Genomic DNA, 13,426 nt, shown 5'->3' on the forward strand with positions numbered 1-13,426 from the left:
AGAGAAAATGGGAAAGAGACCTGGGGGTTGATATTGATGATGATGTTTGGTCTGAAATATTTGAAAATGCCAAAAAACTTTCTGTGTGTAATAGGGCCTGGTCGATTCAGTTAAGAACCATACACAGATTACAGATTTCACCTAGCCTTCGCCATAAAATGAATTCTGATTTATCCCCCCTTTGCCTTAAGTGTAAGACTGAAGAAGGAGACTATATTCATTGCATATGGTCATGTCATAAGATTGAACGTTATTGGTATGATGTTGTGCAAGAACTGAATGAGATCTTTAACATAGAGCTTGAACTTGACCCTTTGTGTCTGATTCTGGGACTTCCTGATAATAAGATTGTCAACAAGTTCCACAAACGTCTGTTCAATCTTTTAACCTATGCTGCTAGGAAAAATATTTTATTGTCTTGGATCAATGAAGAACCGCCAAAAAAGAGAGGCTGGGATAAAATAATCATGCAGTGCATGCCTTTGGAATATCTGACTTGCCTGCTGCGCTCTACAACCGATACCTTCTATAAAATTTGGGACCCATATTTACGTTTTATTGGTCCTCAGTTAGCTGAGACCTTGACAATAGGGTTCCTTAACAGAAGTGATACTGCTAACCTTGATGGATAAGATAGGAACATCACTTTTTGTCTCTTTAACACCGTGGTTTTGTTTTTCATTTTGTGTACATAATGTATGCACATGAGTGTAATTCCATATGTATAATGTTATACTGTATATCATCTAAGGAAATGTACATTGATGCCTGTGTCCTTTGCTTTTGCAACGTGTCTGAGCTGAGCTGTCTGTCTGTCTTGTCTTTTTTGTCATAACTTTGAAAATCAATAAAAAATATTATTGAAAAAAAAAAAAGAAAAAGAAAATGAATGTCTCGTCGAAATGCACCAAAAACATGTGTTTTAAATAGTTTTGCTTCAAAGGTGCATTGTTTGTTCTTGTACAAAAAGTACAAGAACATTCAAATAAAAACAATCAATCCAACCAGCTCCACCAAGCACACAATGCTTACAGAATGTACTGTAGCTCTGAATGTAGCTGCTTGGCCAAAATGCATAAGAAAATATTGAATTATTAAAAGCAGCCTCGAACATGGGAGTTGCATTCAACTCACTTCTTGAATTATTCACCGTCACACTCACACAGCACACTCACACAGCTGTAGAGGAGAGGAGAGGAGAGGAGAGGAGAGGAGAGGAGAGGAGAGGAGAGGAGAGGAGAGGAGAGGAGAGGAGAGGAGATCGCGGAGGAGAGGAGAGGAGAGGAGAGGAGAGGAGAGGAGAGGAGAGGAGAGGAGAGGAGAGGAGAGGAGAGGAGGAGGGAGAGAGGCAGCAGAGGTGAAGAGGAAGAGGAAGAGGAAGAGGAGAGAGAGAAACAAGGAGATGCATAATTTTTTGGGGAGCTGTCTGCTTGAAACTAGAGCCTGGTGATATGACACCAAACACACACATCTGGTATTTATGGACCAAACATCCATATTTGACAAGTCTCCAAATTGTCACATTGCCTCTAAAGCAGGGGTCTTCAATGTTTTCAGGCCATGGACCCCTTAGTTGAGAGAGAGAAATGAAGCACGGACCCCCATAACCTTTTCATAGCTTCCATATAGTTTCAGCATTTGACAGCACAATCATCAGTGTATTTTGGATCCATGTCAATTGGTGTTTTCAGATATTTAATCACTTGAGCCGTCATTAGCTAAATAAACTTGATCTTTCACTCTGTACTTAGTCTGCTCTCTCTCTCTCTCTCTCTCTCTCTCTCTCTCTCTCTCTCTCTCTCTCTCTCTCTCTCCCGCCCTGCCCATCTCAGCCCTCCCCCCAATATCAGAGGGGCCAATGAGACTATAGGCTCCTCCCTCCTCTCGTTACGAACCAGGAAGTAGAAAGCAACACAAGGTCACTTTGTGCGACACTGCATCATCTCGTTTGCCCACGCCGTCACTCCCTGTGTGCACTATCTCTCTCTCTCTCTCTCTCTCTCTCTGCATGCTCTCTCACTTTCTGTATGCTCTATCTATCTGTCCTTTTTGTCTGTTCCTTTTGCTCTCTGTCTCTCTTTCGACCTTCTCTGCCTCCCTTACCACTTCTTTCAATCCCCTCCCCTCCCCTTCTCTCTTGAATCTTACTGTCTGTCTCCTACACCAGGGGTCTTCAACGTTTTCAGGCCAAGGACCCCTTAGCTGAGCGAGATATGAAGCAGGGACCACCCGCGATACGTATTGTATAAAATTGTGTTGCAGATTACAAATTTGAATGGATTTCTTAGACAGCTTAGACTTGTCTGACAACATCATCAGTGTAGGTTGTTGGATTAATGTGTATTTTTAAACATTGAACTACTTGAATCGTCAATACATAGTCTGCTTTTCTTTTCTCTCCGCACCAAACCTCTTTGCCAAGAATAGCAGATCTACAAGCTCACAACGCCTCGCAGGGGATTGGCTATTTTTGGCTAATGTTCCACACAGAATAGGGATACTACTAGGGTTCAAGTGGTTAGTGTAGAAAAAATAAAGTTTCTATCACACAAAGATTTGGAGGACCCCCTGTAGTAACTATGAGGACCCCCTAGGGGTCCCGCCCCCCTGTTGAAGACCCCTATCCTACAGTGTTTCCTTAAAAAAAGAAAGTAGTAATCGGTATTAGCTGTATAGTTTAGCCACTGTATGTGGCTAAACTAGTGGTGTGTGTCATGGTGTGTCATTCGACTTGTTTGATGAATTAGTCATCGTGACAAATGCATTTATTTATTTGTGATTCACAGTCAATGCTTTATCTGCTCCCAATACAGCAGAGGCCAAATGAAACCAAATCCATTTCATGTGTGTGCGACGTGCATGGCTCTATTTCCGTGAGTATGTATTTGTGTGGTAAATGGTGCATTTATATAGTGCCTTTAACCAGCGAGCTTTACAGTGTGTGTCACATTCACCAACTCGCACACATACACACACACACACACATTGCTCGATCCCACACCAACCGCGGAGGCAACCATGCGAGGCATTGGCCTGCACAGTGGGAATAGTGAGAGGTTAATACGTGTATTGCTCAAGGCCAATCTGACATGAATTCAGGAGGAGCCGGGGGAACGAACCTTCCAAGCGGTCATTCTACCTCCTGAGCCACTGCCGCCTCCATGCAGTGTTCATTTGTGTTCATATTTCATATCATATGAAATATTAAATACGCTATTATTGATCAGCCTGACTATGTAAGATGTGCTACACAGCTAATGAGTAGCCTAATGCACTGTACATGTCATGCATGCACTCTGAGTGAAAACCTTTACCTGTAAGGGTAATTTAACACTCGTGATTCTAACCATTTAAATCCTATTATACTTAGGGTTAGGGTTACCAGAGTTCCTCAGGGCTCTGTCCTAGGCCTCCTCCTGTTTTCCCTCGACACTAAATATCTTTGCCAAAACACAGCCGGTCTACAAGCTTGTAGATGGGCTGTTGAAGTGGGCTGAAGTGTTACTGATTGTAATGGACACTTGCTTTTCTCTTATGACGGGACACTGTGAGACACAGTGAGAGACAGAACGGGACACAACGGCGAGACACTGTTGTTCTTCCTGCATAGTGCAGGACAGCTGTAGAGGTTTTACCAGGCTTTTTGCCTCATAGTGCTGCAACGACAGTGCCCTGCACTGTGGTGCTAAGCGCTCCTACATCCGGCTTTGTTTGTATGTCCGATTGTCTGTCCGTCCGCATGTCCGTCCGTCTGCCTGTCCGTCCGTCCGTATGTCCATATCTATCTTAGTCATTGCATATCACTGCCCTCTGTATATCTGTCTGTCTGTCTGTGTGTCTGTCTGTCTGTGTAATGCAGTGGTTGTCAACCTGTTGGTCGGGACCCCCAGGGAGTCCCCAGATGACTAACGTAATGTGAAACATTGTTTTCTCACTCGACAGTAAATAAACCAACATAACGTTTAAGTGTATAGAGTGTACAGTATTTTCTGGACTATAAGGCGCACCTGACTATAAGGCGCACTGTCAATGAATGGTCTATTTTCAAACTGTTTTCATATATAAGGCGCACCTGACTATAAGGCGCACATAATAGACGCTACCGTTGCGTTATGCATCCAACAGATGGAGCTGTGCTAAAGGGAATGTCAATGTCAATGAATGATCCATATATAAGGCGCACTGGACTATAAGGCGCACTGTAGTTTTTTGAGAAAATTAAAGGCTTTTAAGTGCGCCTTATAGTCCGGAAAATACGGTATATGCACATTTCTAAAGTGACAATTTAAGGACTTTTTAATACCTAGGCAAATTAAACATTGGACAAATTGTCAAATATTAGAGGCAGAAATTGTGAAAATAGACGATCTATAGATTAGCTATTTTCACAATAGAACCGTGTTAAACAAAATGTAATGCCTCAACTGTTAGTGGTCAGGGGTGAGGGGGTGGTCCCCAGTTAAAATAAGATTATTTTGGGGGTCGTGGCCTGAAAAGGTTGAGAACCAATGGTGTAATGTACTGTACCTCTGTATATCTGCATGTCTGTCTGTCTGTCTGTGTGTGTAATGTACTGTACCTCTGTATATCTGCATGTCTGTCTGTCTGTCTGTCTGTCTGTCTGTCTGTCTGTCTGTCTGTCTGTGTGTGTAATGTACTGTACCTCTGTATACCTGCATGTCTGTCTGTGTGTGTAATGTACTGTACCTCTGTATATCTGCATGTCTGTCTGTCTGTGTGTGTGTGTGTGTGTGTGTGTGTGTGTGTGTGTGTGTGTGTGTGTGTGTGTGTGTGTGTGTGTGTGTGTGTGTGTGTGTGTGTGTGTGTGTGTGTGTGTGTGTGTGTGTGTGTGTGTGTAATGTACTGTACCTCTGTATATCTGCATGTCTGTCTGTCTGTCTGTCTGTCTGTCTGTGTGTGTAATGTACTGTCTGTCTGTCTGTCTGTCTGTCTGTCTGTCTGTCTGTCTGTCTGTCTGTCTGTCTGTCTGTCTGTCTGTCTGTCTGTCTGTCTGTCTGTCTGTCTGTCTGTCTGTCTGTCTGTCTGTCTGTCTGTCTGTCTGTCTGTCTGTCTGTCTGTCTGTCTGTCTGTCTGTCTGTCTGTCTGTCTGTCTGTCTGTCTGTCTGTCTGTCTGTCTGTCTGTCTGTCTGTCTGTCTGTCTGTCTGTCTGTCTGTCTGTCTGTCTGTCTGTCTGTCTGTCTGTCTGTCTGTCTGTCTGTCTGTCTGTCTGTCTGTCTGTCTGTCTGTCTGTCTGTCTGTCTGTCTGTCTGTCTGTCTGTCTGTCTGTCTGTCTGTCTGTCTGTCTGTCTGTCTGTCTGTCTGTCTGTCTGTCTGTCTGTCTGTCTGTCTGTCTGTCTGTCTGTCTGTCTGTCTGTCTGTCTGTCTGTCTGTGTGTGTGTGTGTGTGTGTGTGTGTGTGTGTGTGTGTGTGTGTGTGTGTGTGTGTGTGTGTGTGTGTGTGTGTGTGTGTGTGTGTAATGTACTGTACCTCTGTGGCGATGCTCTGGGTAGAGCCATGGTCCAGCAGGAACTGCACCACATCCATGTGGTTCTCCTGGGCTGCCATGTACAGAGGAGTGAAGCCATTCTGCAAGGAGTGACACAAACACAAAGCTTTAGCTACACCAACTTGAAAGCTTAAAGGAGTAGTTCACCCCCAAAATGACTATTGTTTTCTATTGATTAGTCACAACATGGAGACCTGAGTTCAATAATATTTTTTTTGTATTCGTCGCATTCCTATGGCACAACGCCTCACAGGGCAAGTAGTAAATTTACCCCCATTGATTCTGGATGGGGACCCAAATGCATGGGCCGGGATGGGGGCCCAAATAAGGCCCTGGATGGGGACCCAAATGCATTTTGGTTAGAATCAATGGGGGTTAATTTACTTGACCCTTGACCAAAAAAAAAAATGTTGTCTTAGGAATGTGACGAATACAAAAAAATATTGAACTCAAGTCTCCATGGCATGACTATCAATAGACAAAACGTCATTTTGGGGTTGAACTACTCCTTTAATGGGTTAAGTAATCTAGTCATTTTCAGAGCATTTTTATTTGAATGATGGATCAATCGATTGTGTTCTGGCTTGGATCAATGGAACTAACCCAGTATTTCTATGAGGAGGGACACGGATTTTAAAAAGGAAAACAGCAATACAATATAGAAAAGATACTCAACAAAGAGCATTTATTTTTTAGAAAACCAGGCGGAAGCTAAACGCCATAACGATATGCAAAATGTCACCTGCCACCCACCCAGTCGTGCCTTTCTGGGACGCACACAGTTGGCAAGGTTGCAGAGTTCATTATTTATAGTCACAGGCAGCATGTACGACATGAACGTACGGTATACACTCTGTTTACTGCATGCCCAACATCCCCACTGTCCTTGCCCCAACCTGCTTTAATAGTCACACAGTCCTAAGCACACACACACACACACACACACACACACACACACACACACACACACACACACACACACACACACACACACACACACACACACACACACACACACACACACACACACACACACACACACACACACACACACACACACACACTCTCTCTAAATATATACTGTATATAACAGCCTTTATGCAGTATGTGCATTTTCTTAAGTTTGAGCACATTGAGCTACTTGTATGAAAAGGGATACACACATAGAGTATAATACAGTACTGCATACAGTATGCATACTGTAGCTTGTAGATCAGCCATTTTCTAACGGCCAAAATATATACAGTATATTATATAGGGTTGAAGTGGTTACTGACTGTATGTTTTGCAATAATAATCAAAATCTACAAAGTAACCAATAACTTTTCAATTGTCGTGGAGTAAAAGTATAATATTTGCCTCTGAGATGTACTGCAGTGGAATCAAAGTACCGATGTCTCTGGTTCACGTTGTCACATTTCCTGGGGCAATCTGCCCAGATCATGCATGTCATGCATGTCTTCTTCTTCTTTTTTAGTTTTTTACTCTCAAAAAAGCATCTGCAATGTAGTGCATTTGAAACTACATTGCAGTGCACATCATGGGGTGATCACTGCTTGCTATTTTAGTTTATTTTATTTTTATTGTGTTGCTGAGTGCGTTCTAGATACAGTACCATCACCTCGGCACATACCTCACACCTGATAACAGCACAGATAAAAGCTCAACTGCAGCTGAAGCTGGAGTGAGGTCTCTTTCTGTGTGCGTGCGTGTGTGTGTGTGTGTGTGTGTGTGTGTGTGTGTGTGTGTGTGTGTGTGTGTGTGTGTGTGTGTGTGTGTGTGTGTGTGTGTGTGTGTGTGTGTGTGTGTGTGTGTGTGTGTGTGTGTGTGTGTGTGTGGTACTGCAGTCTATAAGACAACCCAGAAACGAATCACCATGGCAACGCAGAGATCCAAAATCTCTTGACTCACTTCATTGCAGCAAACCAATCTACTCTTCCCCTCCCCTGATAAACACACACACACACACACACACACACACACACACACACACACACACACACACACACACACACACACACACACACACACACACACACACACACACACACACACACACACACACACACAGAGAGAGAGAGAGAAAACCTCTCCATATTCTAACTATTTAGTTTTTTCGTAAATTATCCACCCTACGTGTGTAATCATCCTACAGCATCACAATAAAAATTATCAAAAGTAAGCAGATCTACAAGCTTGAAATGCGGTGTGAAGCGACGCATTTCAAGTTTATAGATCTACTACTTTTGAATACTATCTTGTTCTTGAATTTTAAATTCTGCAGGTTTTGTGCTGTCTTATTGGGTTGTCTGGAAAACACACACAAACCTAGACCTAGAATTGATACCACAATATTTATGGGTCCAACATGGGCATTCAATGCCACATCTCCGTACCATCACATTTCCTCTCTACATCCTTCAAGGCTACAAATCATCAACAACACAACTGTAGGTCTTTATTTAACTGGAATCAGATTGGGGAGCAACAGGCCAAGCAGAAGGATCTTTTATCTGGAATAACACTTGTAGAACCAGTGTACAACTATCGATTATATTCGAATAATCGGATAATAGAGAAGTGCATTTTTATAAATACTGTATATTGTTACTGTTGGGCAGAAACCTCTTGTGTCCATATTTTAACTTTTTGTGTGTGTTTTTGTTATTTTTCTCGTAGATTAATCTCCTACTTGATCATACTACATTTTCACACAAAAGCAAAACCAAAAGTAGCAGATCCGCAAGCTTGAAGCTTTTGAGCTTGTAGATCTGCTATTTGAATCCTGGACATAAACCTATTATGATTCCACCCAACAGAGACGATATATATGTCAATGAATAGATTAACCACTTAAGCCTTATTTTATACTTCTGTACGCAATGGTGTTGTGCCCAAAGAGAAAGTAGAAGAAGTTCACAACACAACACGTTGTGAGCTGTGTTCTCTCACTTTTTGTCGTTTTTTTTTTTTTTTTACATTGTTTATGACATGCCCAAAATAGGGCTTGATTATTAAGCAATGAATTCGCTTTTGTTTTATAATCAGTTAAATCGATACGTTACCCCTTGAACAAAGCAAGAGAGAAGAGACAAAGTGTGAGCATGTGCAGTGTCAGCAGTTCTGCTCTGCATCCCAGCCTGGTACAAATTCAATAGCCAGTAATCACTCACACACACACACACACACACACACACACGCACACGCACACATGCACACACGCACGCACACACGCATTTTCGTAGCAAACAGTGTGAGACAGACAGTAGGGAAACTGAGTGGGAGCACCAGCACTCACGCTGATGAAGGCGTGAAACGCCAAAACGCGTTCGTTGTTACTGGCTGCTCTGCAGCATACCATGCCAACCTTAATGTAAAATAAAAAGAGCCTTAATAGGACTGTTCCGTGAGTGCTGGTGTTCTCTTTGAGAATCTTCTTTGTAAAGTTACGTTTCCCGACTGTGGACCCGGTAAGAAGTTTACTACTGTTGAGACGACTTGGAGTCGTGCGCGCACCTCTGCTTCAAACTGAGTGGGAGACCATGGGGGAGAACGAAGGGAGTTTGGAGTTGTTATACAGTATGTGTGTGTGTGTGTGTGTGTGTGTGTGTGTGTGTGTGTGTGTGTGTGTGTGTGTGTGTGTGTGTGTGTGTGTACTGTATATTTTGTGTGTATCTGTATCTGTTTACCTGGGACTGTGAATTGACGTTGGCGCCATTGGTGACCAATTCTTTGACCACGTCCGTCTGTCCGGCCAGAGAGGCGATATGAAGCGCTGTGTTCCCTTTCTGTGAAAAACAAAGAGTGACTCACTGTTAGATTACAATCTAGGCCTTTAGCAGATGTGTACATAATGAGCTGTACCGCAGCCGAAGGCAGAGTGAATTCTCCGTGTGTTTGTGTGCAATGCATGCGTGTGCGTGTGTGGTGTGCTGTTTTGGTTTGAGCAAGATGAATTTTGCCATACTGCTTTTTGGAGAGAAAAAAAAATGCTTGTGTTTTGTGTTTAGCAGGTGTGCCAACAAGGACACTGACTCATGAAAATGAGAGAGAGAGAGAGAGAGAGAGAGAGAGAGAGAGAGAGAGAGAGAGAGAGAGAGAGAGAGAGACACACAGAGGGGGGGACAAAGAGGGAGGGAGAAAGGGAGGGAGAGAGAGAATGAGCGAGGGTGTATAAGGACAGTGCAGTGTGTGTGAGAGAGGGAGGAAAAGAAAGGAGGTATTTGCAGAGAAGTGCAGTGTGTACATTGATTGATTGATTTATTGAGACCTTTATTAGAAGTTTGCATAGGCAAAGCACGGCACAGGACAGTACAGTTAAGGTCTACAAAACAGTACCAATAGGATTTAAACCTTGTTTACATTGGGGTCATTTAATTTGATAATAATTTGATGACCAGCAGTGGTTCCCTATGGAGACACAAAGAGTCCCCTCAAATGAATGGCTTAGGATTGATGTCTCTATGGGGTGCGTAATCGATAGACAAAAAGTCATTTTGTGGGTGAACTATCCCTTTAGATCAGGGCTACTCAACTTAAGATGGCTCAGGGGCCACGCAGCAAAATACAAAAAGTCCAAGGGCTGAAAGCAAAAAATATTTTGCCCTATTTTGGACGTTTAGACAATCATTTCCATCTAGTGTATAAGGCCAAACCTCATTGAACAAAGAGATTGTCATTGAATGTTTAATGATGACATGTTCAAGTTTCTTCTTTTGGAACAAACTATGACATCAGAAAATTATTTGTCCACACTGAAAGTAGACAAAATATATTTTATTGGTATGACCATGACGGGCCGCATAGACATGCCGTAGGCCGCAGGTTGAATAGCGCTGCTTTAGATCTTCAATGTCATCTGGGGACCCCCCCCCCCCCCCCACCCCCACCCTCCCCCTGGGGGTCCCGACCCACAGGTTGAGGAGCTCTGTCTTAGGGGCCCCGCCCTGCCCCCACCACATCCCATCCACCTGTCACGTCTATGTCAGCCACAGCATACATACGTAGAGCAGCTGCTGCCTGCCACTCAGACTTCCAGGATATATTATATCATCCATGTCGGCTGGAAACTTGTATGTCCAAAACCGTTCCTTTTTTATTATATACATAAATAGTGAGAATAGCCGCATCGACGCGTTGTGAGCTTGTAGATCGGCTATTGTCCCTACTTTTGTGTGACTCTCTTGTATACATTTACGGAAAAAACGCAGACATGAACATACAAGGTTTGTGTCCGACAGCAACGGTATGCTCCTTCCATTCATTCCTCAGCCCCCCTCCTTCCCCTCTGTGTCCATGTACTCTCAACTATGCTCTTTCACCAACGCTGGCATTTATTCTAATTACTAAATGCAGAGCTCTTTCTCTCTCGCTCTCTCTCTATCCATGTACTCTGTATGTAAAATCCTGAGTATTACATCCTATACAGTATACTGTGTCAAAGGACGTATAGCGAGTCTCGATGTGACGCATTGTGACCTTGTTTTGAAAGTTTACGTTACACATTATCTCTATAGAGTTGGCAGGAGAGGCTCGTTTTGAACAAAATAGCTCAAATCATGAACGCGGCATCCGATTGCTGTGAAACTTTGCACCCACATTCCTACTAGGTCGAGGAGGAAATGCCACCCTTTTCACATTGGCCTATTATAGCGCCAGGGTTGCCAACCCTCCTCTCCTTGTCAAGGAGATCCTGAGCATTCATTTTAAACTTTAAGTCCTATACAGTATACTGCGTTATTATACTACGGATAGCAAGAATAGCCGATCTACAGATGTGCCGTTTTCAAGTCTTCAGGCTTTACTTCTATTTTCCTGAACATTTCCTGCATTTTTTCCACAGGTTTCTTCCCTGTTTTGCCTTTCAAATTTCTATGGACAATGGAGCGTATTTTTGCAGAAACCCGCAAATCGCTAGAAACCACGCCATTCCCTTTGAAAAGCAGAATGCTCTGCAAGTCAGAGAAGGTCATGAAAATAACAAAAAATGTTGATCTACAAGCTCAATGTTCTGCCAATCACTTGGAAATCTACTGTCTTGCCAATGGCAGGACGTGTGAAGTTTTGAAATGGCACATATCTGTACATGCTCAAGTCTTGATGTGATGCATTGTGAGGTTGAAAGTGGTTAAATGACGCGATGAGTTTAATTACCACTCAGGATTTTGCAAGTGTCTATGGAAAACCTTTCCTCCACCTTCTCTTCCCTCTATTTTCTCTCTCTCTTCCTCCCTTTCACGCTCCCTGTCAATTCAATATAATGTACTGGCATGAAAGTTACATCAGCAAAACTGCCATGTTGTCTTCTCATGCACTGGCCCTGTTACGTGCCCTTCTCAAGTTGGCGTAGAATGTCATGGCTGACTGCCACAGAGAAACCCGGCTCGCTTCTTGGAAATGCGTACATACCTCACAGGAATGTACTTACTGTACATGTACAGTGGCTTTGCAGTATGTGTGTGTGTGTGTATATAATATATACGTGTATATATATAATATTGAGTTTCTGTCTTACTTTTGTTCTTTCTTTCTTTCTTTCTGAAGGCAGTGTATGTATGTATATACGTATATGTACATGTAATCATCAGTGTAAATGGTGCATTTATATAGCGCTTTTATCCAAAGCGCTTTACATGGATTGTGCATTACATTCACCCATTTACGCACACATTCATACACCGGTGGCAGAGGAAACCATGCAAGACACCAACCTACTCACCGGGAGCAATTAGGGGTTCAGAGTCTTGCCCAAGGACTCTTCGACATTAACTCAGGGGGAGCCCGGATTCAAACTGGGAACCCTTCGTGCTCTAATATCGGTTTCTCTACCCCTGAGCTATGCCGCCCCTACAGTGTATGTATGAGTGTCCAGAATGTGTGTCTATGTGCTAAATCTAACACACATTATTCATATTATTAGCTGCATCTGTGTTGCTTGTACTATAAGGTCAGTATTACACAGTCTCCTGGCATACCGTATATACTGTATATCGGTAGGTCTACTTGTACAGTATCAAACATGAAGACACAATTTCCTGTTTGATTTTTACTCGAGTCCAATGCTTTGATTTGAGTGCAACTATTCAAACTTCTAAATGAAGTGATGAAACTTTGTACAAAATGCCTAGAATCATGAATGCACCGCCAGATTGCTGTGAGACTTTGCATGCACATTCCCACTAGGTCGAGGAAGAAATGCCACCCTTTTCACATTTCACATTGCCAATTATTGCGCCACCAGGAGCCCCAAAATACATTTTTTTATATTACTCCTACAGATTTGTCCACACATCACTAAACACTAGGGCTGTCACGATATGCCTAATCCACGATTCAATTCAACTTTTGATTCTAAGGTCGAATAGATTAGATTAGATTTTAGAACCTCCTTTTTTCAGCACTGAGAGCTATATGACTTATATCATTTAGGCTAGTGTCTTGATTTGTAAAGAAAAACACTTTTCTCAACAAGTCACTTTCATTTGAATAATAACATGAGATTGAGGGGATACAGCACTCGTGTGGAGAATATTCAGCCAACTGTAGCCGTTTTGCCAACGACCCGTCGAATGCCCTCATAACTTACAGGGAAGTCAAACTATTTCCACTCTTTGAAGTGGGAGGGTTTTCCAATTCTTCCGTGGGTTTATCATCATCGCTAACTGCAGCAGCGGCCATGGTGAAGTGGAACATAATGTAACTCTCTCTCTCTCTCTCTCTCTCTCTCTCTCTCTCTCTCTCAATTCAATTTCAATTTCAAAAGCTTTATTGGCATGATAAAATATTTCTTACATTGCCAAAGCATACATATAACATAAAACAAAGCATAACATTGGACACAAGTGAACTATAAACATCCTAACAACAATAAATACTAACTAGAAATACTGTTCCTTCGAAACAGTGTGGGCTCGATTCCAA

The 13,426-nt window shown here is 42.7% G+C and overlaps 1 protein-coding gene across 1 annotated transcript in view; it reads right to left on the reverse strand.

Annotated features, from left to right (window-relative positions):
- Positions 1-13,426, reverse strand: part of LOC308303786 (uncharacterized protein) — a gene marked incomplete at its 5' end in the record, with an annotated part of 150,924 nt that overhangs the window by 88,772 nt on the left and 48,726 nt on the right. Inside the window, 2 exons of the mRNA XM_080748280.1 lie at positions 5,488-5,586; positions 9,196-9,294. Coding sequence (XP_080604406.1) covers positions 5,488-5,586; positions 9,196-9,294 — 198 coding nt within the window. The remainder of the gene's footprint in view (positions 1-5,487; positions 5,587-9,195; positions 9,295-13,426) is intronic.

The sequence above is a fragment of the Nannobrachium achirus genome (assembly GCF_963921795.1).
Source record: "Nannobrachium achirus genome assembly, chromosome: 18".
Taxonomy (NCBI): domain Eukaryota; kingdom Metazoa; phylum Chordata; class Actinopteri; order Myctophiformes; family Myctophidae; genus Nannobrachium; species Nannobrachium achirus.